The 26,876-nt window shown below is 41.4% G+C and overlaps 1 protein-coding gene across 1 annotated transcript in view; it reads left to right on the forward strand.

The window, feature by feature from the left end:
• Positions 1-8,229: 8,229 nt before the first annotated feature.
• Positions 8,230-26,876, forward strand: part of Lgi1 (leucine rich glioma inactivated 1) — a 33,385-nt gene continuing 14,738 nt past the window's right edge. Inside the window, exons 1-4 of the mRNA XM_047552038.1 lie at positions 8,230-8,904; positions 9,322-9,393; positions 25,675-25,746; positions 25,847-25,918. Of these exons, the coding sequence (XP_047407994.1) occupies positions 8,267-8,904; positions 9,322-9,393; positions 25,675-25,746; positions 25,847-25,918 (854 nt within the window). The 5' untranslated portion in view covers positions 8,230-8,266. The remainder of the gene's footprint in view (positions 8,905-9,321; positions 9,394-25,674; positions 25,747-25,846; positions 25,919-26,876) is intronic.

Here is a 26,876-nt window from a genome sequence, read left to right on the forward strand (position 1 = left end):
TTCATTGTGTGTGAAGGTCCCAGAGTTGCAGGAAATTAGCATTTCCAGTCCAACAAATGCAAGTAGCACTTCCTCACCAGGGTGACAAAGGAAATACCCTCATGCCCTTCCAAATACCTCCTAGGAAGTTGATAGCCCTAGCACCAAATGGGAATTTTGGGATCAAAACAATTGAGAAGTCCTCACTTTCCTCCCTACCCTTCCCTTCCCAGGGACTTTTGTAATTCCTTCCTCATGAAATAATCATTCCTTTCTTCTTTTGGAAGTTCCCTGAGCATCCAGTATTGGCCATGAGTGATGTACATCCATCAACCAACTTCAGGCATATGGCGCAAGATGAAGCAAGAGGCAACTAGACCCAATGTTTTCAGAACTCTTTAGCACATCTAAACAGCTATTTGCTACTTACTTTTGGGTGTGCAAGAACATTTTCCTTGCCTTTTCAATAATCAGTCTCCAATAGGATTGCTGGCAGGGGTAAATGCATGGACAGCATCTTCAGAGAACACTCTGCCCAAGAATTTTCTTGGAAAGACAGAGCATAGGTGTTAGGTGTTGTGCCCAAAGTCACACAGCTCACTTATGGTAGAACAAGACCTTAATCCATTATCCTTCACATCTCAGAGAAAACCTTCCCATAAGCCAAACTTTCTCCAAGGGTCAACCTGATTATGCAGCCAGAGTGACACAAAAGCCCAACATCCATCATCTCGTAGCACTCATGCGCCTATTGCCTGCTTCTGTGTGAATATGGCCTTTGCACCAGGAAACCATGCCAAAGAAAGAAGATGGTGCTATGGAGAGACAAAGAATATGGACTCTTAATGTCTGAGTGCTTCAGTTTTAAGCCAACTTGATCTCTTCTCTTGGGCAAGCTACCTAGCCTCTTTATGCCTCACTTGCCTCATTTAGAATGGGGGGCCAATTAAGAACTCAACTGAAAGATTGCCAGGCACATTATAAGCACGTGTCAAAGTTTAGTTGTGGCCGCCCTTGTGGTGGTGGTTGTCTTTGTTGTTGTCATATCAACAATTACATTGTTTTTCCTTCCCTGGGATTTAAACCAGGGAAAGAAACCCACATAAACCAGAAGAGGTATTTTTTTTTTTTTTTTTTTTTTTGGTGGGGGGGCGGCCAGCGGAGACATAAGCAGTAACCTCTAATTCATGGCTAAATTACTTTCTACTCAGCTTGAAGACAGTTGAAAATATGTAAATTTCGGCATACTTTGGTAATAAAGGTTAAGCAAAACAATGTTTATTCTTTTCTAAGAGTAAAAAGTTCCAGCCCACACCTCTAAATTAACTTTTCTATGGAACCATTTTAGCTATTACTCCTTGTTACATGACCATTCAATCAAGGGTACACAGATAAATAAATTGTAGGTGCAGCCTTTCAAAGAGTTTCATTTGTGCAGAAGAACTGTCTTTCTTCCCATTTTCCTGGGTTTCTCTCCGTGATGGAAGAAGGCCTGGGGCTGAAGTCCTCCTGCAATTACTGTCTTCCTGCTCCCTTCCTTGTAGACCACTCCTCCTAGCTGGGAGGTCTCTGGCCTTCCCCTCTGTTCCCAGTAACCTTAGAGTTGGTCCGTTGCTTTCTAAAGAAGGGTGGGTGGAAGAGTATGTTAGCCTATTGGCCTCCCAAGAAGCCCTGTGTCTCCCATTCCACACATCCTATCAGAGAGGCTTGTTCAGCAGTAGCTAACCCTGCAGATGTCAGAGTACCAAAACCTGGGTTAGATCCCAGTTGGGCCATGCTGACCCTGCAGGGACTCTCCTAGGTTAGCCAATTCCTAGAGTTAGTAAATGACCTACCTGAGTGAACACACCTTTCATATACAAAACAATCAGTCCAGATCCATACCCTCACGCACCTCTTCCACACTCCAAGGGCACTATTCCCCAGCCTAAGCATCCCAGGGCCAGGTACCAGACAAGCAGGGACAGCCCCTATGCTCCATCCGCAGTCTGCTCACCCTGCTTCAGCTGTTGCTTTCCAATAAAGGCTCTTGCTCACATTTCCCCTGCTCTCTGTCTGCCTCCTAACCAAATCTGGTGCTTCCCCACGTGAGTCCTCTGCATTGCATGCTGTGCCTCCTGGGAAACTCTTCAGAATTTCACTGGGAGCTTTGAAAAGTCACATCCCAGACTGATTAAATCAGACCCTCTGGGAATGGGATCTCGGCATCACATTTTTTTTAAATGCCTCAAGTGATTCCAAAGTGCAGCCATGCTTGAGAATGGGTGCTTTAAAACACCTTTATTGGTATTTTCACAGTACACATTTCTAAGTTTAAAAAAACCTTTATTGTAGTATCTCCAATGTCTCTTTGAACAAAAAAAAATGCAGAGACTATTTTAACCTAGAATCTCACCCGCTCTTCTATTTCCTGCCATTTACATCTTCATTCATGCCTCACTTGCCTAATTATCCTTTTGGGAGATCAGATTTTGCCACTGAAAAAGAATTTACTCAAGACAGTAAGGAACTTTTGGTAAAGAAGGGGTTAATATAATAGCTCAGTTGCAGGCTGGGAATCGTAGTTCAATGGCAGTGCTTGACCAGGGAGGCGCTATTGGCCTCCCAAGAAGCCCTGTGTCTCCCATTCCACACATCCTATCAGAGAGGCTTGTCCAGCAGTGGCTAACCCTGCAGATGTCAGAGTACCAAAACCTGGGTTAGACCCCAGCCCCACTTCTAAGCAGTAACAGGACCCTAAGCAAGCCTCCTAAACTTCTGAGCGTCCGTGTTCTTTTCTGTAACTACAGGGGAATAATAGTATATGTATATATATGTATCCCGTGGGATTGTTATGAGGACGAAGTAAGTTAATATACATAAAGTGCTTTGGAATGGCAGCTGGCACTGAATGGGCATTGGATAAGTGTCAGCTTTCATTATCATTGCCTTCCCAACTCCCCCCGGGCCAAAGTATATTCTCTCAGATCAGAACAGGTAAAAATCCCTCTCCTGAATCCATAGTTTTCACTGTCCTTTAAGAAATTATAGCTGTCTAAATTGTCTTCTGGTCATTTCTCTTTAAAATCTTGGAGTTGAGTTTGGGTGATGGGCTGGGAAAAAGGCAAATGGTATTGGCTAGCAGTCCTGGTACATCACCATGTTGAGCAGCCTTGGTTTTGCTATCCCAGGGTCAATTCTCTCTGTTCCTGGCAGTGGCACCAAAACTTCCTTTGGGAACCATCCCTCTCCCATCCTGGGCCCTCTTGGTGGGAATGCCAGTCGAGGTACCTGCTTTCCCATGGCAAATGCATGGGCGCCTGACACAAGCTCAGCCATGAGATGTTCTCCTTTGGGAAGGAACATGAAGGTAAGAACTGGCTGAACTGGACTCACCTGAGAACATTGTACTCCTGCCACTAGGTCCCCAGGCCTCACAAGATCCTCCATTTCTAAAGTCTGCTTAGTCAGCCCTTCCTTGGACTCTGGTGTCATTCAATCTCCATGGCAATAGGTTCTTTTATATTTAGGTTGGCAGAGTCAATGTCACTGGCTACCAGATTCCTAAGTGACCCTACTTCCAAATAACCTTCAGGGTCTGGCCCTTTGCTCACTGCCCTCATCCCTCTTCCCACGTAATTCTGGTGGAACTAACAGTACTTGAATGCTTTCTTTGTGACATGCCCTCCACCTGCATTATCATAATCCTAATATCAATGTGTGAAAATGGTATTAATTACTACTTTACCAAGGTGAAAAACAAGGCACAGAGGAGCTAAGTAATTTGCCCTATGCTGCACAGCTAGTAAATAATAGAAATAGTATTCCAACAGGGCTAGTGCTGCCCTCAGTCAGTAAATAAAATTTATTGGAATTTATATCATTTCCCTGCCATTTCATAGACTTCTGTGGTGGGTGAAGATCCTTAGCATCTTCTAATGAAGTTTTCTTTCTTTCCCTCCTCCCTTTCTCCCTCCTCCCTTCCTTCCTTCCTTCTTTCCTCTTCCTTCCTTCCTTCCTTCTTTTTGATTATAAACCAATTGTAACAGTTTTTATCACCACCATACTCATACATGCACATCCACAAAGAGAGGAAACAAAGGCTTAGAAGGCAATTGTTATCCTGGTGGGAAAAATACACTTCAATTTTGCACTTAAAACCATCTCATTTTAAAAATTCTGCTTATACCCACTAGATTGATTTCCCAACCAACTATTTCATCTCACTTTCAGCTTCAAAAACTCTGCTTTATTGAGAAAGCTGCTTAAAATGACACCAGTTTGCTTGTCCAAGTGTTTGCAAAAGGAGGCAGGGCCAGGCTTGATCTTTGAAGGCTCCTAATAATGATTTGTTTACTTGCACAATGTCTGTTTCCTAGGCCACACCAGCCTGAGGGGAAAACTGGGATCATACCCACGGCACAGGCTGTTCCTCTCTCTTTGCTTTCATTGGCTCTTCCAGAACTGTCAACACACACCGCCCCCCCAGGACCCCCTTCCAGTCTTTCTGAGGATGGCCAGGGAACATTGCACACGTGCTCCCAAACATCCCATCATGTCCCTTATTTTCCTTCTCTTTTGCTCTGACTTTCTGTTAGGATCATTTGCCAATTCCTCTGATGTCTGCAGGGGTGTCACTGCTGCTTGGGCCACCAAGGCTGAGCTGCTCCTGGAGAAACATCCAGTGACTGGCGATGTCTGAGTCTCAGGTTAGATAGGGACACTTGGTCTCACCTGTCTATAGTAGCTCCTGGGGTCACCACCATGGGTCGTTCTGCATAGTCCCCACATGGAAAGGTGCCACAACTAGAGAGAACCCACCTCTTGTTACAGGGATCCTAGGCTGGTTCCTTTTACTCCCCTCTAACTTAGACATGTTCAAGATCAGTGGGCTGAAAAGAATCTTCACCCTATATTCACAACCACTTTTTCTTTCTCCAGCTTTGGGCTTTTTGTGGGGCCAAGCACGGGTGCTGTTACTCTCACCTAAAGTGGAGAGTTCTTTCTTTCCTAGGAGGCTTCTTGGTTCCTTCATATGGCCAGTCTCTTGATGTTGCCAGTCTGTCATCCTGCCCAGAAGTGCCTACTCCTGAGAGTGAATATAGACTCCCGCTAACCTCATTTCTATTTGAGAGTTTTGCTTCCCAAGTACCAGGAGTCACATGTTCAGAATTCAAGTTAGAATGGTGAGGAGGCTGGTGGTGCTGGTGAACCTTTCCCAGGTATCAGACCCCATCCTGGGCCCTTCAGATACACTATCTTACTTAATTCTACCAGACACTGTATGTCTTCCGTACTGTCACTATCCTCACTTTACAGAGGAGAAAATTGTGGCTTAGGAAAATTGAATAGGTCCACGGTCACACGCCTGGCAAAGTGCAGAGCCAGTCCTGGAAGCTGCTCAGCTCCTCCTCTACGACTTGAACTGGGCCTTGAGCCTGCCTCAGCCAGGCCTCCCAACTTCCCTGGGCTTCTTCCAGCTCTGCTTTCATCCTGCCTATGCTCCCTTTCCCCAGGGCGGCCGCTGCAACCTACAGGTAGGTTGCCAACCTGAACTGAAGGCCTCCAAGTTGATGGAAACTTCTAGACTTTCACCCTCCTACTTCCCACACCCTCAGAACTCTCCCTGGGGCTTCCCAGAGGGACAGATGGGAGGTGTTGTCAGCAGTAGAGTCTCCTCCAGAAGCCAACCCCAGACCTCCCCAGCCTTCGGTGAAGCAATTGCCCTCCTAACTCCTTCCTCACACTCAGTTCTGGGGCCTGTTCCCAGAAGGCCTCCAGCATCCTGCCTTACATGGTTAAAATTTTGCCTGATCTTGGTGGGTGTTTTAATTGAATAAAGCATTCAATTCTGGGTTTTAAATGCCATAGAAAAAGAACAAGTTACTGTCTTTTCAGAATGCCCATTGTAATTTGTCCTTAGAGTCCCCCTCCTCCCCAATGATCCTTTTTCCACTTGAACTGACAAACTGAACTGCCAGATAAATACAGCTGCAAAGTGAGGAGTATGGGTATGGTTTCTTTCCCTCATTCATTGCCCTCCCGGCTTTCCCAAGTCAAAAATGAAAACTGCTTGACTGTGTCTACACGAGCACAAGTCAAGGGCTTCAGATACATTTAAAAGCAAAACATAGGGCTGGGGATATAGCTCAATTGGTAGGGTGCTTGCCTTTCAAACACAAGGCCCTGGGTTCGATCCTCAGTACCATAAAGAAAAAGTGAAACATAAAGAGTGAATGATCTCATTTGACTATACCAATCATATTACCAAGCATCTGCCATTGTTTTATGTAGGATGGTGACTCTACCACTAAGCATTATGTGATCTCTCAGTCTCTCAGTTTCCCCATATGTAATATGCAGGGATTAGATCCAAGGTCTCAGAGGTCCCCAGGCATTCTTGGGGTCTTTGTTTTCTAGTTATGAAATATCATTTAAAACTCTGACAATCAAGGGGGTGACAATGTGAATAAAACACCCCTCCATAAAATATTCACCGTGTAATTATCTTATGGAACAAGTTTCCAATATGTACTTGAAGCAGGGTTCAATTTACCGAAAGTCTGATTCGAGGCCAACTTTTAGGTGACACTTTTACTGTTTAAAGTGAGGTGTGCCCACAGCTAACAGTTTCTAAAATCACTGTCATATATTCATTCCTCCACAGAGCCCTTGACAGTGAAACGGTAGTAGAATCCATTTTTAAATCATGACTTCTTTTGGGCTGAGGATGAGGATTTTCTTTTCTTTTTCTCCATTAAAAAAAAAAAATAGTTTACAAGCCTCCCCCTCCCCCAAACTGACTTAGTGATAAAAACCTACTGATCCTTTTGAAATACACACCAGATGCCTTCTGTACCCTGCCTACAGCTCTGCAAAGGCCTCCTGTTGCTCCCAGATCATGGGGAGGCCTTCGCAGGTGCCATGTCCTCCACCTGAAGTGTTCTCATCGCCCCCTTTCATTCTTCCTTTCCTGGGAACTTGGTTCAATCATTGCTTCTTCAGGGAATGATCCCCTGACTTCCCTGAGTCAGGGAAGTCCCTTTATCATAACCTGGAGGTGCTGTTTCAATGGCTTTGGATGAGCACGTGGTTACTAGGAATAGACTGAGGGGCTACTGTTGCATTCTCGGGTCTGCTGGTCGCCCACTGTGTGCACAATGCTCTCCAGGCCCTGGGTTCCCAGTAAGGTCTGTACCTTAATGGAGCTTTCAGACCTCTGAGGCAAACAGACAGATAGTCAGAGAACAAACATGCCTCACTGCCCAGCCCTCATAGCACACAGAGTTAAAGAAGGGACTGGAGGGTGGAATGGTCACACATCACACTCTGGTAAGGATAAGCTTATGCCGTAATCACACATTTGCTCAAACAATCCTTTAAAACTTCCAGTGTAACAAGCAGGAGGAGAAAGGGCCATAGCCTGAAGTCTGCCTTCAGCAAGTAAGAGGACCTGGGGACTGTTTTCCTCCTCTTCCTCCATCCTGAGGGTTTTCCACCCTCTCTGACTAGACTATCCCGCCCTAGGTCAGAACCTTTTAATTTTTGCTCCTTTAAGTGAATTTCCATTTCCAAGGGTGCATCCTCCTTGCCATTATGTACACCAGTAACATAGTCCATCATTTTCATAATAATTATGGGATGTCTGTCCTACTACCCCCATGTACAGACAGAGGAATAGATTCAACTGTTCCCTTGTCTGTAAAATCAGCTAGTTCCCAGCAGAACTGGGACCTCAGAGCCAGGGCTCTGGTTCTTAGTCCAGCGTTTCCCCCACCGTATCACAGCCTCCTGGGCTAAGCCAGGCCTTTTTCAAAGCCCCAGGAAGCCAAAGTTGGCTGCCTCCTGCTGGCAGGGAGTTCCTTCCAGGCCTCTGATGCTACTGCCAAAGAAGGGAGGGTGCGAGAAGTGAGGAGGGTGGATTATACGCGGAGGCAGGCTATGCTTCTCTTTCCCTCCCTCATGGTGGAAGGAGGGAATGGATTACGCTTGGGGGGGGGGGGTAGGGAGGGATTATGAAAATCAATAATTCATGACAGATGATCCGTGTCAGAAAAGTATTTACTCACATTCATCTCCCAAAAGTCACATTCTCCATGTGTTCAAATTTGTCTTTCAACAGTGCCACCAACCAGGTGGACTCAGCAAGAAATGTCAAGGTTTTAGCTGAATGCTGCTGCGGAGAGTTTCATTTAACTTCATTTTTCCAGCCAGGGCTGGCTCTGAAGCTAGTTTTTCTTACTAGGTTGTTTGCTACATGAAAAGCCAATTCCCAGAGGTTCCCGAGATTGCCGACATCCTATGCAAGATGACTGCTCCCACCCACCCGCCCACCCACCCACTAATAAGACATAATGCCGTCCTATTTTTGGTAACAATTAAAGGGCCTCCCGGTGAAAGCAGAAAGCTGTTTATTTTCTGTTACATCACTTCGCTTTGCCTTCGAAGGCTGGTCTGTGCTCAGTGTTTTCTGGTGATGCAAGTCGGCTCTCTTCCTCCAGCAGTTGGATCGCTCCCATCTCGCAGCACCTCTCAGGTCTCTTCCCCCCGAGCAGTGCACTGCTCGAGCCAGGAGCAGCTCACGAATCAGCCGCAGGTCCCTGTTGGGAAAAGCAGAGATACAGAGGCAGAGGAAAAGGGTGGACTCCTATGTGACCTGTTCTTAGAGCAAGACAATCACCAGCTGAATTCCAGAAGCCCTGTTCATGTGTGGGGATATTTTTTCGACTGCATGGAATCAGAAAGAAGCAAAAGGATGGGAAATGCCTGCATCCCCCTGAAAAGAATTGCTTATTTCCTATGTCTCTTATCTGCGCTTTTGCTGACTGAGGGGAAGAAACCAGCCAAGCCAAAATGCCCTGCTGTGTGCACTTGTACCAAAGATAACGCTTTATGTGAGAATGCCAGATCCATTCCGCGCACCGTTCCTCCTGATGTTATCTCATTGTAAGGCCCGTAAGCATTTTGATATCTAATTTACGATCTTAAAATTCCAGCCAGTATATTTGGGGCTTTGTATGTATTGGTAGAAGGGCATGGAGAGAGAGGTTCCTCCTGCATGCTTGGCCATTCGACAGTGCTAACATTTTGCTGCATTTCAAATTTTTGATTTTTATTAGCTGCTACTGGACATGCTTAGATCCCCCCCCCCCAAATCCCTGAACATTAATATGAGAAACCTGTAGCAGATTCAGCTCTCTTACTTTAGCTGGGAAGGAACAGTATCATACTTCATAAATAGTGTCAAAATAGTGCCTGTTATGCTAAACTGGATTAACATGAGGTTTGTTCTGTGTGTGTGTGTGTGTGTGTGTGTCTCTTTGTGTGTGTCTGTTTGTGTTTTTGTGTTTTGTTTTCTTTCAGATCCTTTGTGAGATCTGGTTTTACTGAAATCTCAGAAGGGAGTTTTTTATTCACACCATCGCTGCAGCTCTTGTGAGAAATATTTATATCATGACTATTTTTAATATGGCATATATTTGGATAAGCCTTCTAGTAAAATGAACTCGATATTAATTTTGTTGAATGTGATGATATTTCTGAAAAGGAAGAGAATGTCAGTAAAGTGACAGGTAGATAGGTTTGTTTGCAACTTCACACCAATAGTGCAGGTTGATTCTTGCAATGGTAAATTTGCTAACCTGTAATGCTGTCTACTTTAATGTCTATTTATGAAGTTGTTGGAATGTTACAACAAGGATCCCAATTCCAGTCCACTATTTTACTTTCATTTTTAACTTGGGAACTTTGGTTATTTTGCCCTGGAGTTGTTGCATTTGTCAATACAGAGCCCAGCATACCATATGCGCTCAAGATGTTGTCTCCCGGGGATCTGGGGCAGGCTGCTACTCTGTATGATTTACCATGTGGGGAAAAAAAAAACTTGGTTCTTTCTAGGTAATTCCTTAAAACATCCATTCTTGAGAGACTGCTTTCTAATCTCATCTAATTTATAACTAGTCTCCCTAAAAGTAGGGAAAGAAAATATTAATATAGGATAGTGCAAAAGATTATTCTTTGCTATATGTTTGCAGTTGGTCACAAGAGAGCCACATATTCAGCCTATGCCTGAAAATATTCAAAAAAATAATATTTGACTAAGAAATCAGATCTCTTCACAGGCATAATGTAACATGTATAATTTGTTCTGATGTGTAACATTTGGCAATTGGAGTTCTAGTTCTTAGAGCAGTATCACAAGGGGGTTAAGAGGTCTCCTGGTGCTCAGGTATCAGGCAACAGACTTGAGTTGGTAACCAGGTGGTTACAAGGGAGAATTAGTCAATTGTCGATCCACTGAGTTTGTGGTATATTAACTGCATGATTTGGGACCCAAGTTTTTTGCTTTTGTGGGGGGGCGGTGGTGGTGCTTTTTGTTTTCTTGCTTTACTTGGGTACTTTGGCTCTGTTGGAGACTAGGTATATATGGGAAAACAGCACAGCACTGAATTGAAGAGCCCTGTGTTTAAATCTCACCCCACCACTCACAAGGACCCAGACATGTAGTCTTTTGCAAATCACGAACTCTCACTGAGCCTCAGTTTCTTTATCTGTAAAATGGAGATAATAACACATACTTTGAAGGGTTGTTACCAGAGATAAGTAAGATTCAAGTAGATAGAACTCTTAGCATAGGGCATGGCAAATGTTTACATGTTTTATAAATGGTAGAGTTTTTAAATTTTACATGAAACTAAAGAGCTAAAGGTCACTCAATCTATTGTTTTGTCTCAATGAAATCCCCAAACTGGTTTGACCATTTCATTGAATTTACAAACTTGATCACGTGTTCTTACATTATGTACCAAGATTGGCTAATGTCCTTTCCCTGGTTAATGTCTTTGAGTGATTAACAATTGAGTAAATTATTCCTTAAGGGTTTATCTGTTTGATTGATGGCCGAACAGTGTGCTTAGGGGAAATGTTCACATATCAAACAAATCCAAAAAGATAGACTCTTTAGGACAGAAAATCTCTAATGCTGAGAACTTTCCATAAGAGAAGAATTCACTGGGTCTGAGAAAGTGATAAATTGTACTTATGTTGCTCAGCGGTTGAGTAAACACATGGCTCATTTATAAAGCATCTTTTTGATGTACTAAGGCATCTCCCGCACCTTACTGAGAAGTCTCAGTCACACAGTTTCTCACAGTCTGACATACGAGGTGGACATTAGTGGTGACACAGAAAGCCTGGATGGACCAGCCTCATCAGCTACCACATCTCTACTTTGTTTTTGTCGGGGGAGTCCAGTCACCACAACCACAGATGCTGGACAGTGTTATAGAAATAGTTACCGGCTGCTGCAGGGTAATGTGATTACACGCATTTAGAATCACAGAGGGAAGCCAAGTCACTGGTTTTAAATAGCCCATACTGAGTGTGTGCCATGCCCCTCTGTCCCATGCTCTGAGTTCCTATGGAACATTCCAGCCCTTATTTCTAAAAGCAGTTCAGGTTTCAGAAATAACAAAAGGGCGAGTAATCTTGCCCTGTACGTCCTCAGTTAACTCGCATTGGCTAACCTCAGCGTGGTAGAACTGTGTCATGCTGATCTTGGGCAGAACTCTCTAGGGTCAAAGTTTGTTTCTGGTGTTGGCTGGTGGGGTCTAAGGACTGTGTTCTCCATCCTTCCCACCCAGTGTTCTCTGCTTCATCCTGCCCTTAAGGTAGAAAAGCTCATTTTCACCGAGTAGGCAATAAATGTGAGCTGTACCATGCTCCTAACATGGTCTGCATAGTGTGAATGCATAGTTCATAGTGGGACAGGGCTGTCAGAGTCCTGAAGACCCCTCATGGGCTGTCAACCTGCCATTGGAACATGGAGACTAGGGGCCACCAGATGAGTCCTAGATCCCATCAGCCATTGCTTGGGCTCAGCAATGAATTCTAAAGGCTTTTGTGACCATGGATCGCCGCCTGGACCCATCATATCTTGTAAAGAGATAAACTTCAGAATCAGTTCTGCTTCATGAATGTTCAAAGGCTGTTGATTTCTTACTCTTTTGGAAAAGAAAAAGAAATACCCCATTTCTATCACCCACCTTAATAATCTGATCATTTTGTTATGGCTCTAAATGCTTTTTCAGACCTTCTGTAGAAGGCATAATGAGAAGTACTTTTTGAAATGTTGACCTTGGATATTAAGGAAAACAGACCTCAAGTTCCTCACAGTATTTAGGGAAAAATCCTGGTGGGCCTTGTTCTCCTGTGTTAGAGGACAAGGAAAAAAACCCCACACTCTGAAGAAAACAGAGAAAGAATAAAATGATCCAATAAAAATTCATCAGATTAATTTTACAAAACTGCTTTTTAAAATCTCATTTATGATTTAAAAAAGCCCTTTCCCAAGCAAATGCAATTTTATTCATGTTTTTCAGATGGCCACTTTTGAAACATAACCAATGAGAATGATTATGCATTCGAGTTTGCTCTTAGAGAAAGAGTGGTACTTTTAGTGAATGCAATTTAGAGAAATGTGTTTTCACACATTTCAGCCCTGTTCCTTCTCAACCACAGTCTGAAATCCCCAATGAAGCAGGCTCATGACAGAAGTAAGATTCAAATTTACGAGGCGAAAATGTGGCCACGTTTTCATTTGTTTATAACAGATTTTAATGAAGTAAGCCCCTGCAACCCCTAAGAGGGTTCTATTTGCAGGAAGCAAATTCCAGGATTAGTTTTACAATCACATTTTTTAAAAAAATCTGTAGAAATTCAACATGGATATGGTCAGAAAGAAATTCTATTTATTCTAATGAGATTTAATCTTGTTTGAAACACAGAATTGATCTTTCTAAGGGGAAAATAGCATTGTTTTAAAAAGCTAATCCACAATGAACACATAAGAAATTAAAAACTAAAATAGAAAAGCCAACAACATGAACGAGAGAAATAATGAGTCCATCTTTACTTAGGCTTTAATCATTTTATCCTTCAAGATATTTCTTGGTTAGAGAAAAATATCCTTGATCTCTCTTACCTTCATAGCAACTGCTATCTTTTTCTATTCCTCTTGTATTGCAAGTGTGAGAAAAATTTGGTAATCTTCAATGACCACTCAAGCCAGGCTTAACACCTATGAGGGTATTAGAGGAATTATTAGCTGGTTTATATATAGATGATCATGTTTGCGTTTGTGCCCAGCTGAGGCCTTCACAATGGTGGATTGAAAAAGAAAATTTCAGTCCTGTAGGCTGTTTTGTCTACATGTTGCCCAGTAATCCATAGATCTGATTAACTTTTTTTTTTTTAATTAAGTATTAGGGATTGAACCCAAGGATGCTCTATCACTGAGACACATCCCTAGTCCCTTTTTAATTTTAATTTTATTTTATATGTTGAGACAGGGCCTTGCTAAATTGCCTAGACTGGCCTCAAACTTGCTAGCCTCCTGTCTCAGCCTCCTGAGTCGCTGGGATACAGGTGTATGTTAGCACTCCTGACTGATTTTTAACTTTTTAATTAACTAATTTATGTAACTGTGTGAACTAGCTCTGCACAAGGAATGTTTTCTCTGACAGCATGTTTCATCCTTCCTGTTAGTGAGGCAAGAAACCTAATAGTCACCTGGCCCTTCTCCCTCATTGTCCTCTTCTAACTGAACAAGTTCCCTCCCGCACAGCATGAGAATCTGCCTATTCCTCTTTGCCCTGGTGCCTGAAGGCATTCAGTCCCCCTCACCCCTGTGCTTTTGGTTCCCACCCCAGCCATCTCCATTAGCATTATCTTCTAATTCATTCATGGCTCTTGTGCTTGGAAGTCTTTAATGGTTCCCTGGGAACAGGGAGAGTCTGAATACAGGAGTTAATGTTAATAGCATTTGGCTCCATCATATCTGTCCAGAGTTAATCACTCCCAACATCTGCACTGAACTCCACCTGCCATACAGGCAGGCTCCATTCATCCTTATCAGACTGAAGTATCTCATTCTGTGACCTGTTTTTTCAGATTCTGAAGACTTCACTGATGTCTCTGTACTCTCCGCCACTTATTGGAGATATCTGTGCCTGTAACTGTCCCATGTCGATCATGGAGTATCCTCAATAGGTCTTGGTCCTAGTGATAAAACTAGACACTATAAGCCCAGACATGGTGTTCTATGTATTCCTACCTGATTTCACATAGACTGACAGGGTAGAGGTCTCAAAGTGAACTGTAAGCAGATATTTTCTGACCCCAGACTTCTTCAGCAGAGATTTCCAGAACTTCAAAGGCAAAGCATCCAGTCTTTCCTTAAGATCCACTGCTCGAATCTCTTTATCTACCCCAACTTCACATTTAGCCTTCTCTGTTCTAAGTTTGGCCCTGGAGGCTGACTATAGGCTCTCTCCTGAAAAGAGTGAATGTTCCCTTTATCTTGTCCAATGGGACATCCAAAGGGAAATGCTAGTTAAACCTCAAGATGAAAAAAATGTATTAACACAAAGATAATTTCCATGTTGACTTATTTGCATCTGCTTAGTTAAGTGTTTATTTACTGTGTAGTAACATGAAGGCAAAGCAGTAGCAACATGAAGGGAAAACCTCCCACTGTAGCAAACACATTTGGAGTTCTCCTGTGCAGCCAGTACAGTGTTGGGCTGTATGAGGAACACAAAAGCAAGTGACACACTGTCGCACCCCACACTGCTATGGCAGCTCCAAGTTGGTGTTGATTCCTAAAAAGGTAAATTATATTTTGCGTTTATTTGATGACCTGTGTTCAGAATGATATTCAGTGGATCGGCAGTGATGGTGGTGCTTGCCAGTCGTTGATGCTGTGGCTCATATGGGTTACAGAACAATTGCAGGGGCTTTCTGACATCAGCATGGCTGTCCTAGGGGAGTTAGCAATGTGGCAAGTGGCAAGGAACACCCAGGCTTTGTGGTCAGATAAAGATGGGATCCAGTCTCCACTCTGCTGCTTACTAGTTGTACATCTTGGGGCAAGTTTAGTCAAGTTTTAATATCCACATGTACAAAGTGGGGAATAACCATAGTACCTATTACACAGAATTATGGCAAGGATCAAATGAAGCAATACATGAATGCTATAGTTCCTATAGCTCAGTAAACATTAGTGTTCATTATAGTAGCTGAAAATCACTTTAATTTGAGCTCCATAACATAAGATTAGTGTCTGACTGTATAATCTGGGTTTGCCTGTAATCCCAGCTTTAAAGTTTTGTGATTCTACACACTGGTCTCATAAAAACCGGTTAAAAAAAAATCTTTCCTTCTAATATTTCCCAGAGGAAACATCAGCTATTTACCTTTTTTTTTTTTTCTTAATGTAACCCCTTCCTTTCCTCCTCATGAATAAAATAAGTGTCACCGCATTTTGTAAAACGTGTCAGATTTTGTTGAAAATGATTCATAATGTCAGATGAGTGGTCCTCTGTAGGATGGAAAGAGGCCTGGGTTTAAAATCCAGTTTGGACACTAATGGACTGTACAACCTTGGGTAGGTCACAAAATATCCTTGGACCTCAGGTTTTATATCCTTAAAATACCATAGATAGAATAAATTATGGTTCTCAAGCTCAAATGCTAGATGAAGAAGGAAGCAGTTGGGTATGAGACAATAAGGAGTGATGGGGAAACCAAAGAAGATATGTCATAACTAAAAATGACATCTAGGTTCAACTGATTATTGAGGATAAGAATGTAGGTATGGGTACATTATCTTCCTACTTTTCAGGGGAAGGAAGAAATTTGGAAGCAGATTTTCAAACAGAATAAAGACCAAACAGAACACATTGGCATTTGGGAAATTTCATATTCAATTATATCTAAAGATCTCTTCCTGTCTTAAAATTCTTTTGTATTATATTTTGTTCTACAAAGAGGGATACTTTGATATTATATGGAAAATAGCCTTGTTAAAGAAATGGACAAAAATATTATATCGATTCTAACAAACTATTAAATTAGATTGGTAACTGAAAGAGCCTCATAACATAGAATTGGCTGTTAAAAAGTTATTGTTAGCTGGCCAGGCTCGGTGGTGCATGCCTGTAATTCCAACAGCTGGGGAGGCTGAGGCAGGAGGATCACAAATTCAAAGCCAGCCTCAGCAGCTTAGTGAGGACCCAACAACTCAGCAAGACCCTGTCTCTACAAAAAAGAGATGGGGATGTAACTCAGTAGTTAAGTACTCCTGGGTTCAATTCCTGCTACCAAAAAAAAAAAAAAAAAATTGTTAAATGAGCCTGGTGGCACACACCTGTAATCCCAGCAACTCAGGAGGCTGAGGCAGAATGATTGCAAGTTTGAGACTAGCCTCAGCAACTTAGCAAGACCTTGTCTCGAAATAAAATAAAAAGGACTGAAGTTGTGGCTCAGTGGTAGAGGGCCTATGGACTCAATTCTCAGTAATCAATAAAGGAAAATAAGTTATTGTTAAAATAATAATGAAGTCCCCAATTTTCTATAGTCTAAAGGAACCCTACAAACCCTCTCTATGGTCGCTGATGATAAAACAATGTTTCAGTATCTGTCTCTTGGGACTAGGATTGGAAAGGGATTGCTTGGCCCATTTACATAGCAAGATGGCAGGTGTTTGCCAGAATAAATACAATTAAAAAGCAATAAATCTCTAAAACTAAAATGTATATATGCAAGCAACCCTTGACACAGAGAATTCCTTGTGAAGAGCCATAGAGTCTTCCCAGCTGTGCTTCCATGACTAAGATTTTTGGGCCCTTATTTGAGTATCATCTCTGTGGCTAATTTATAAGCCTTGAAGTCAGATCAGGCAAGGTTTGGTTACAGGAATAGGTCACTTTTGTATTGTCCAGTGCTAAGCATTTTATGCATTTCATTTTTTTTTTAATTTCATCATCATGATAACCTTTTGAGTGTGTACTATCTCCATTTTACAAATGAAGCCCTGAGTCTAGAAGGGTCAGGTTACCTCCTCAATGTCACCTCTCTAGTAAATAGCAGAGATGGAGTTGAAACTATGGTCCTCAATTTTAACCACTTCTGTTTACTTCCTCCTGAATGCAAATCAGAGGGCTTGACTTTGCATAGTTTTATTCCCCAAATCAAATCCCCTCTCAAAGGGTCAACCTTTGCCATTAACAAGGGTATTCAGGGGAATGTGTCCTGATTCCTGGACACAATGACTGAAAAGAAGTTTCAAAAGCCCTTTGAAAGAGTGGCAGAGTTGCTGGCTGGAACATCTAGTTTCCCTAGGTTTCAGCTCTCATTTGTATGTGTAAGCTCTGGTCTCCTTGCTAAAAAAGAGAGAGACAGACAGACAGAAGAGAAAAGAGCAAAAGAAAAAGAGCTTGTTTACTTTAAAGTTACACCTTAGACCAATGTTCTCTAAACTTGTCCAGGAGAACAGCTGTCCTGAAAGCACAGAGTTCTGTGCTCAAATTAATTAGGGAGACTGCACTTTCAGTCCCTGCGTGGCTATTCACAATGTGCTTAGGCATAGAAAAAAATCTCTGGAATTATCTAAAAATTATTTCACTTTTCTTACCCTCCATAGGATATTGGTTCTATGGAAGATACTCTGGAAATATATACATGTGATATTCATTTTATTTATTAGCTTAATTATTTAATACCTCACCTTGACCTAGAAAGGCTGGATAGCCAAGCTTAGGCAGGTAGAAAGAATCCCATCCTAATGCAGATATTAAACCATCTGTCTCCAAATAAGGAGCAACTTGAAGCGTTTTGTTACCGTGGATTCATTGAGTGATATCTGGGAGTTGGGCCTCACCACCAGGCTATCCACTTGTTTAAGTTCCTTGGCACACAGCTCTTCCACAGGAACCTTTTACCAGATACTCTGTCTTTTGGAGGAAGTAGATGATCATGTATCACTCATTCCACAGGGGGAAAAAAAACCTCCAAGCTTAAATGTAGACTCTCACCGTCTTTATCTGAAGGAAGCTTCTTTGCAGCTACTTTGTAAGTAGCTAACCCAGTGTTTCCCAGGGTATGATCTATGAAATATTTGTTTGTGTACAGCTCAATGATTAAAGGGTCCCCTTATCAATAAGATGGAGAACGTGCATATTTAATTCCCTCCTGAAGAGTCTCAAGGACACAAAAGACTTGCATATTTAAGAACCCTGATTAACTTATTTAACACGCTCTTCCTAAATGTATCCACCATTTTTTCTGCATATGAACCTCTGTCCCCCTTGAAGATCTTGTATTCCAGGGAATACATTCTGGGAAATACTGGGCAAGGATGATCTGGATTTGCAGCAGATACTTGGCTGAACTCAGGGGCCTGCAATGAGGAACATGGCTTCTCTTATGGCTGCTAACTAGTCCTGGTGAGAAAACCATGTCTGAGCCTAGGATCCAGTTCTGCCACTTACAAGCTTCAAATTACTTTACGTGTCTCACCTTGATTTTCTTTATGGCTTAAGTAAAGATTAAAAAACCTACATTATAGTATTCCTTTGAGGATTAAAATGAGATGTCAAACTGCTAAAGATGAGACCTGGCACAGAATAGGCTTTAGATAAGATGTAAGTCCTTTCTCTTTGATGTCTCAGGACAAGAGCTAGAGGGTGATTTTGTAAAGTCATGGGGAATGTGAGTGTTGGTGTGTTATGCCAACTCCTAGAAAGAGTTTTGAATTGTCTTAAGAATAGACAATGTTCTATAAAACCAAGGGATGGGTCCATACCATAGATAATCCTGCAAATCTGAAACCTAACTGCTAATCCTGGCCCAACACTGACAAAAGAAATGACCTTGGTCAAGTCACCTAACCTCTGCTGATCTTCTGTTTACTCTTCTGTGAAAAAGAATTTAAACTACATCTTTCTCAAGTATCTACCTCTTAGATTTATGTGCAGCCAAATTAAGGTTAATTCCAATCAATCCAGATTGAAGAGGTGGCAGTCTGCTTAAGGATCAGCTAAATTATACTGAAAATTTTTTGTCAAGGATGCGAGTCAAAAATAACTGTCAAATAATGTACTCGTCTGATGCTTCCCATTTTAGTGCTTTCCCGTCTTAAGAGCATATTTTAAAATATTCAAATGTAAATTACTCACATGCCACATGCACTCAGAATATGTGCATTTAACTAAAGTGAATCATCAGCCTATTATTAATTATCTTTCAACCAAGCCTATTCTTTTGGATAAAGGAGAACATTAGTAACAACCAGAGGGTCTGAATCATTTAAGCAAGGCCAGTGCTAAACAAGCCTGCAGGCTCCTCCAGGTGTGCCCCATATCTTCCCACAGTGGTAACCTGTACATTTTGTGCTCTTTCATTTATATATACACATACATATACCCAGACCCATGGACTTGGGTGTGTGCACACTCTCGCTTGTGCATATTCATGTTTATACACACTGCCGATGGAAGCGACATACCCTGGATAATGCCCATCAAAATCTTCTTGATCAAGTGATGACATCACTGGGCCTCAGTTTCAAGGTGACACAACTAAGATCTTTTGCTAGCTCTAACAACTCTGCCAGCGCTGATATTTTACATCTATGCTCTTTGCTTGTCTTCTTCACAGAAGCACTAGAGACATACTCATGTACATTATTGACCAGAATTTGTAGACTCATCCAGACTTTTTGTAATTATAATTCCCATTTTAATCCCCAATGGAATAGATTCACCTACTAAATGTTAACATGAAAGAAGTAGCAGTTACTTCACCGCCCAGTTCTCTATTCCACATCCAATCCACACAGTCTGCAAGTGACAACAAGGTGTTGACTGTCCACTCTTTTCTTCTTCATCCAGAATAGTCTTCCTGGAGTGAGGGTTGAGGGGTTAGGAGAGAATCCCCTAAATCTTCTTCCCTCCATAGCCAGGAGAACCTGCTCTAGGTGGAAGATGGGGTGCAGGCTCTTCGTGGGCCAATGGCAATTCCGATGCTAGTCAAGATGTTGCAGGTGAATGGAGAGGGTCTGAAGAAGTGTCACTGGAGCCAGACAGCCTGGCACAGGGCCCCATGAGCAGCCTGGTTTGAGACAATGGGAGATTTTTCTCATCAGGGATCGTAGTCTCACCACTCAGCCATCTGCAGAACAGGCTCCTCGCCCCCATCGGGAAACCCCATGCTGCCCTCCCGTGAATGAAGCCAGCAAGGATCCAAGCCTAGATTCATATATGTCTAGAACGAAAGGGAACTCAGAAATCATCTAGTCTCCCTGGCTCATTTTACAACATAAAGAGGAGAAGTGGCAAGCTCAAGGCCACAAGAAGTGAGAAGCCAAGGCAAGAAAACTCAGGGGTCCATCAGGCTTGGCCTGACCCGTGTGCCTGCCCACTCCGTGCACTCTTATGGAGCCTGTCTTTGGTCTCAGCTGCACTTGGGACAGCCTTGGCCTTGAGCCCTGTAGCCAGATCCTCCTTAGACCCCCTGTTCCTCATTCACCTCTCTGCTGCTGATCCCAGTCTCCCTCTGAACTCCAAGCTCCACGCAAACCTTGCAGCCAGCTTTTCTCTTCCCTTTTAAAATAGATCCTGCTGGTCCTGACTTTCATGTAAGCAGGAACCCCCTAACGCCCTTATGGACTTGCTGCTAAGGTGTCATTATTGATGAAGAGAGGCAAGTCACCCCCACAGGACATGGGACATAGGCAGCTGGAAGGAATAACTGGAGTTTGGGGTTAACAGACATTTTACAAGTTGTATCTGCTATTCACAACATAATGTCAATGATAAAGTTAGGAAAGCTTTTTTAAAAATTCCTATCATCAACAGGAAACTTTAAAACTATTATTCTAGACTGTGAAGTAGTAGTAGAGTACTTGCCTAGCATGTGTGAATTCCTGGGTTCCTTCTATCTCCAGAACTAGAAAAAAAAAAAAAAAGAAAAAAGAAAACAAAAGAAAGAAAGAAATAGAAAAAAAATGATAATATTAAATGTTGATGAGGATGTGGTCAGACAGGCATTTCCATACTCAAGAATTGAGCATGTAATTTGATTAAGTTAGCAATAAAGAACTGAAGACTTTAAAAAATCTCTAATTGTGTTACTTTTAGAAATCTATCTTGAGTTTATCCTAAGGAAATAGAGATAGGAAAAATATTTTTATATGAGGATGGTTATGGTAGTGTTTATGATAGTGAACATTGGAATCAGCAATAAAAAAGTTAAATCATGGTACATTCATAATCCAAAACTACTGAAGGTTTATCTGTTAAAACTCCATTATTGAGACATTATTCATGATAAAAATAAGCAAATGTACAGGACCCAAAATAATATGAAAATTCTCTCAACTTGGACAGAAGATGTAGTTCAGTGGAAGATCACTCGGTTAACATGCATGAGGCCCTGAGTTCTATCCCCAGTACCACACACACACACACACACAAATCAACTTTACAAATATACACATGTATGTACTGTATATATTATGTACATGCATCAATGCCTGTGGGTAGTATGATAATGATGCTCTTTATTTTACTGTTTAAATTTTTCTGTATTTTCAAGAATTTCTACAATGAGCTTATATTATTCATAAATAATACACCAAACTGCAATCAAGGTTTTTTAATGTTTTACTTACAAATATAGATTGAGATGATGTGACTTGGGACTTTGATGTGACTTTGGGACCACTCATATTGATTAATTTCTTTCAAAAAGGAACAGTTATTTAATTATGTGTCTTGAATTCATATGAGCTGAGCAGTGTTGTGACTGTTAACCACATGGGGACATGATGTCATTATGTGACCTGGGCCCTATGCTGAAAGGCCACCCAGTATGTGAAAAGGGTACTGGACTAGGGGCCTGGGGATGCATGACCTTGAGCAAAGCCCTTAGTAGCCCTCTGGCTTCAGCTTTCTCCTGTCAAACAGCCAACACTGACTCTGCCACTTTCAGAGTTGTTCCAAAGCCCAGGGAGGAGACTATAGGACAGCACTAACCATCATTTAGAGATGACCTAGTGTCTGCCTGGAGTCGATAGTTGATATAGATAGTCTTTCTAAATTCCCTCCCGAAAAGGAAACATACATGGTTGAAGAAGACAAAAATCCTCCCCACTTCTCCTCAGTCCCGTTTCTTTACTGAATTCAAAAGTGCATAACCCTTGCCAGGAAAATTCAGATAGGTCAAAGCACATCCCTGTGTCTACCCACACCAAAATTCTAGGGGAAAATGCCAGGCTTCTTCCCTTCCTAAGAAAAGAGGAAGTAGCAGAGACTTCATATGTTCCCATGAAATCAAAGCAGAGGACAAACTCTACTTGATCTCTGCATAAACATGGGAGGTCTCTTGACAAGTCTGTTGGGTCCAGATCTCTGATCTCTGCTTAGGGTTACAAGGTCATTCAGACTATGCATTGGTCCCTACAAGCCCCTCTGTGATCCTGCTGTTGTGAGCATAGTTATCCCATCAGACCTGCATGATTGCAGACTCTTGCTCTATGTGGTTATAGGAACAAGAAAACCCGCAGCACCTCCATGTCCCAAAGCAACGGCTGCAGTCAGACTGCTGCAAGGAGCCTGGGCCCCCTCTGCCACCACAGGCAAAGCGGTGGAGGTATTTAAGTGACCTCAAAAGCTTACCATATGCACCCTGGCTGCATATGTCACCTGGGGAACTTTTAAATAGCCTGGGCCACACTCCAGGTGCAGAATTTAACCAGAATCCTTGTGTCAGTATTTTTAAAGCTCCCCAGGTGATTTCAAGTGCAACAGAGAATGAGAAACTCTGGTTTAAGATCTAAAACAGTTCTAGGCATCTTCCTGTCACCAGCACCCTTCCCTTTGTGAGATCTCCTCCACAGCCCATCTCTTTGAAGTGTTCCTTGAACGCACTTCTTTCCCGCTGTGAATCTAACCCAGCCCAAGGCATCCTTTCTCCTTCAGCTTCTCTGCAGGCTGGCTCCATTTTTAGTTTGCATTCCTCATCTCCAAGAAAGGTACTATGCAGCCTGTTTAAAAAAAAAAAAAAAATTAATTAGAAAAAGAAAGGTACCATATTAGCCCAGCTCACCTTTGGGCCATTGGATACTGCCTGACCTAGGGATTGTCTACTCAGGTGCAAGAGCTGAGTCTTTCTTGCCCTAATAATCCTTTGGAAGGAATGGAGGTCGTATCATAGAGAACAGAGCCACCTGTGTCTGCCCCAGGTCTGCTGTGTGTGAACATGGGGTGGGACTAGGATAGGGACTAGGTGGGAATCAATAGGAACTACGATACTTGAATATATCTGGTTCAATCACAAATCATAATCAAACATATTTCCTGGAATCCATAAAAAGTTAAGGATTGGCATTTTATCTTTTTATAGAACATGATATTGAGTCTTTTCAAGTATATGTAGGATAACAAAATGGATAGCTTACTCAATTATATTTGGAATGCCTGTATAATTTTACACATTCTTATCCACAGAAATTACCATTGAATTTAGAATTAAAGAACTATGGTATCTTAGAGGGATTGTTTTTAGTTTTTATAAGAATTTTAAAAATTAAAATATAATCTACATAAAGAAAAGCATATATATATATATGTTATATATATATATATATATATATATATATATATATATATACACATATATAACAAGTGTACTTCTCATTGATTCGTAACCAGTACCCAAGTCAAGAAACCAAACATTATCATTAACCCAAAGACACCAATAATGCTCTTCCAGTTACAACTGGCCTCCAAGTGTAATCACTGTCTTGACTTCTACCAGCATAATTTAATTTTACTTGTTTTTGTTCTGTATATAAGTGCAATCATGAACAATGAACTTTATTGTCTCTGGCTTCTTTCCTTCAAAAGTTCACCCATTTTTTAAATTTTATTTTTGCATATAGTTGTAGTTTAAGCCAGAGGTTTTAGTTAGAAATCTAGATCAACAAACATTTTTTCCAACCAGGAACTATGCTCGGAACTGGGGACACAAAAACAAATAGGAGTAAGTCCCTGCTCTAAAGAACAGTCAATCTAGTAATCTAGTAATGATCGGAATTTAATGTAAAGTGAATTCCTCTTTGTTCAACAAATATTTGTTCAATATCTGCTATGGAGAGGCACTATCACAGGTGCCAGGGATAAGCATTGAACAAGCAGACAGAAATTCTAGTAGAAATCCTCTCTTTTATTTCCTTGACATGTATGGGCAAGTTATGCCCATAATGTTCTCTCCCACTGTATTTTACCCAATTTAACATAAGGGGAAAGGAGAATGAAAGTTGTTTCTTCTGGCAACTTGGGGGCGGGGGTGATGAAATTCCTGGTCAACCACAAGGCAGTTGCAAAACTCTGAGTGTGGGAGGCACTTCCCTAGACCCACTTCTGACTTGTTCCGTTGTCCACATCCCTGGTGCAGCTTCTACAGGATGCAGCAAAGGCCTGGAGCTTGTGATATGAGCCTTGGGATATGAGCTCACCTTGGAGGAAGGTTGAGCATCATGCTTTCCAGAACTATAAAGTGACTAGAGACCGTTACCAAAGTAGTGATGGGTAATAAACCTCTGAATGTGTTTTGATAACTATAGGCTGTAATATACATCCAATTCATTCATATTGACTTTTCAGAGCCTACTAAATTACTTGAGTATAAAAGTTGTGCTATCAGGAGAAGGGATTAGAAGAGAATCCAACCCTAACCCAGTATTGACAGTTTAGGAAGAAATGCAAGGAAGCATTTCATTTTCTTTCCCATCTTTATGGAAAATTTCAAGTATATATATATATATGCAGAGAGAGTAGTAAAATTCTGTGGACCACCTTTCAGCTTCAAAAATGATAAACACGTGCCTAGTTCATTTCTAACTTCCTGCAGTCCTCTTCCTTTGATTATTTTGAAGCAGTTCTAGATGTCAAATAAATTATTCTTGAACGTTCACCACCCCTTTGGTTAACAGGCTCAGAGGTGAAGTCACTTAATGAGTTAGTGGCAGTTATTTTTAATCCCTTAATATCCAAAAGTAAAAATCACAAGGTTTACTAACAAAATGATTATTGTATATTACATTATTGTTATATTATACAATGCACAATTCTATTATTTGCCTAAACATACCTCTTAAAAGCCCTTTGTTCAGAAAACTGAAAACAAGTTTTTCAAAAATTTCAGTGGGGTGGGGACAGTGAACTGAAGTCCTTTATCATCAGTAATTTCAAAACCAGATCCCTGTGGATTTTGAAATTGCAAGTAAATTTGCAACTATTTGTTAATAAAATGGTCTAACTCTTCCTAGGTCTCACTTTTTCCATCTTCAGTCTGTCTATTTTCAAACAAGGCTAGGTGATACTCATCAATTCAGTGTCAATGGTCTGGCTGCCATGAGATATCACAGTATTGCCCAGCATAAACATTAATTTTTCTAGATTTCCTATTATTAAAATGCCAAATCACCATTGTTTTGATCCATCAGAAAGTTTCAGAGGTTTCTAGAGCAAGTGGAAAAGAATGTTAGTGTCTTTGTCATGAAAATGTGCAAAATGTTGACTTGGCTGCATCTGTTATCATACCTGCTCTGCTTGTATCTCAATATGTTACCAGGGCACAGTCATCGTTGTGAGGAGTGGGACAGGGACACAAAGCACCCCTTCCATGAGCATTTGATGAGGAGACAATTAAGAGTAAGAAAAGCTGTGAAGGTTCTCTGCATAAATAAAACTGTAGAAGACAGACATCTAGATGTTTCTCTGTATACAAACACCACTCATTTCTCTAAGATAAAAGTAGCAAAGATTGACAATCTGTCAGTAAATCTTTTCATTGTGTGCTTTTTCTGGGCAGGCTATTCACATCGAACTCCTTTGATGTGATCAGTGATGATGCTTTTATTGGTCTTCCACATCTAGAGTATTTGTAAGTAAAGAAAAAAAAATGTTCTTTTGTGCGATGATTCAGGACAAGTACTCTCAAGCTCCTATAGCTATCTGACCAAAAATTTTGTAACCTATTGCAGATTCATAGAAAACAACAACATCAAGTCTATTTCAAGACATACCTTCCGGGGACTAAAGTCTTTAATTCACCTGTAAGTATGAATGTTGCTGTTACTTTTTAAACTTGTTAATGGACAATGCAGTTAGTTCCCTGTGGTTAAAGCACCCACTTCATGAGTGTCCTTGAAAATTTAAGAATCCAAATGATTTCCCTCCATGCACACTTGCCGGCTCTCTGTCATCTGTCAGCAAGTGTTCAGGAAATTGATTACGATTAATATTTTTAGCCTAAATCGACCATAATTAGAAAAGCAGTCTAAAGCAGAGAAATTACATGACTAAAATAACTTTCTTATTATCTACATCATTACTCACTTCATGGATAATTATGGGTTGACCATATATTTTAATTTGATATTGGCTGTTTTTCTTTTTCTGCATAAACCCTGACTTTATATTCGTGTAACCTAATATAGCTGTAGGCAATGTCTATATAGTACCTGAACAACTTGTTTACATATGAAATATTTAATTATTCAATAGGTGATTAGGTCCCCAGCAGTCGTTCTTAACAGTGGGCATTTTTTTTCTCCCAGAGAACATTTAGCAATATCTAGAGACATGCTTGCTTGTCACAAGTAGGGGATGTAACTGATATTTGATGGATAGAGGGCAGGGTTGTTCCTAAACAATCTACAGTGCACAGAACAGTCCCCCACCCCCAAGAGTGACTGACCTAAAGTGACAGAGTGGGGAAGTTGAGAAACACTGAACGACAAACTATATAATTTGTTTCTTCTACGCACATAATCATGCATGCGCGCGCGTGCACACACACACACACACACACACACACACACACATATACACAGGCATATTTTTAAGGAAACTAGTAAAGCATAGGAGGAAAAGGCATTAACATTTATTAAGTCGGTTAATATGCTTGACACCAATTTTCATTGAACCCTGTCCATAATCCTGCCAAATAAGCACAATAATCTCCATTTAGAAAAGAAGAAACTGAATCTTGAAGGGTATATATAACTAGTG

This window comes from Sciurus carolinensis, chromosome 5, assembly GCF_902686445.1.
Source record: "Sciurus carolinensis chromosome 5, mSciCar1.2, whole genome shotgun sequence".
In the NCBI taxonomy this organism is placed as follows: domain Eukaryota; kingdom Metazoa; phylum Chordata; class Mammalia; order Rodentia; family Sciuridae; genus Sciurus; species Sciurus carolinensis.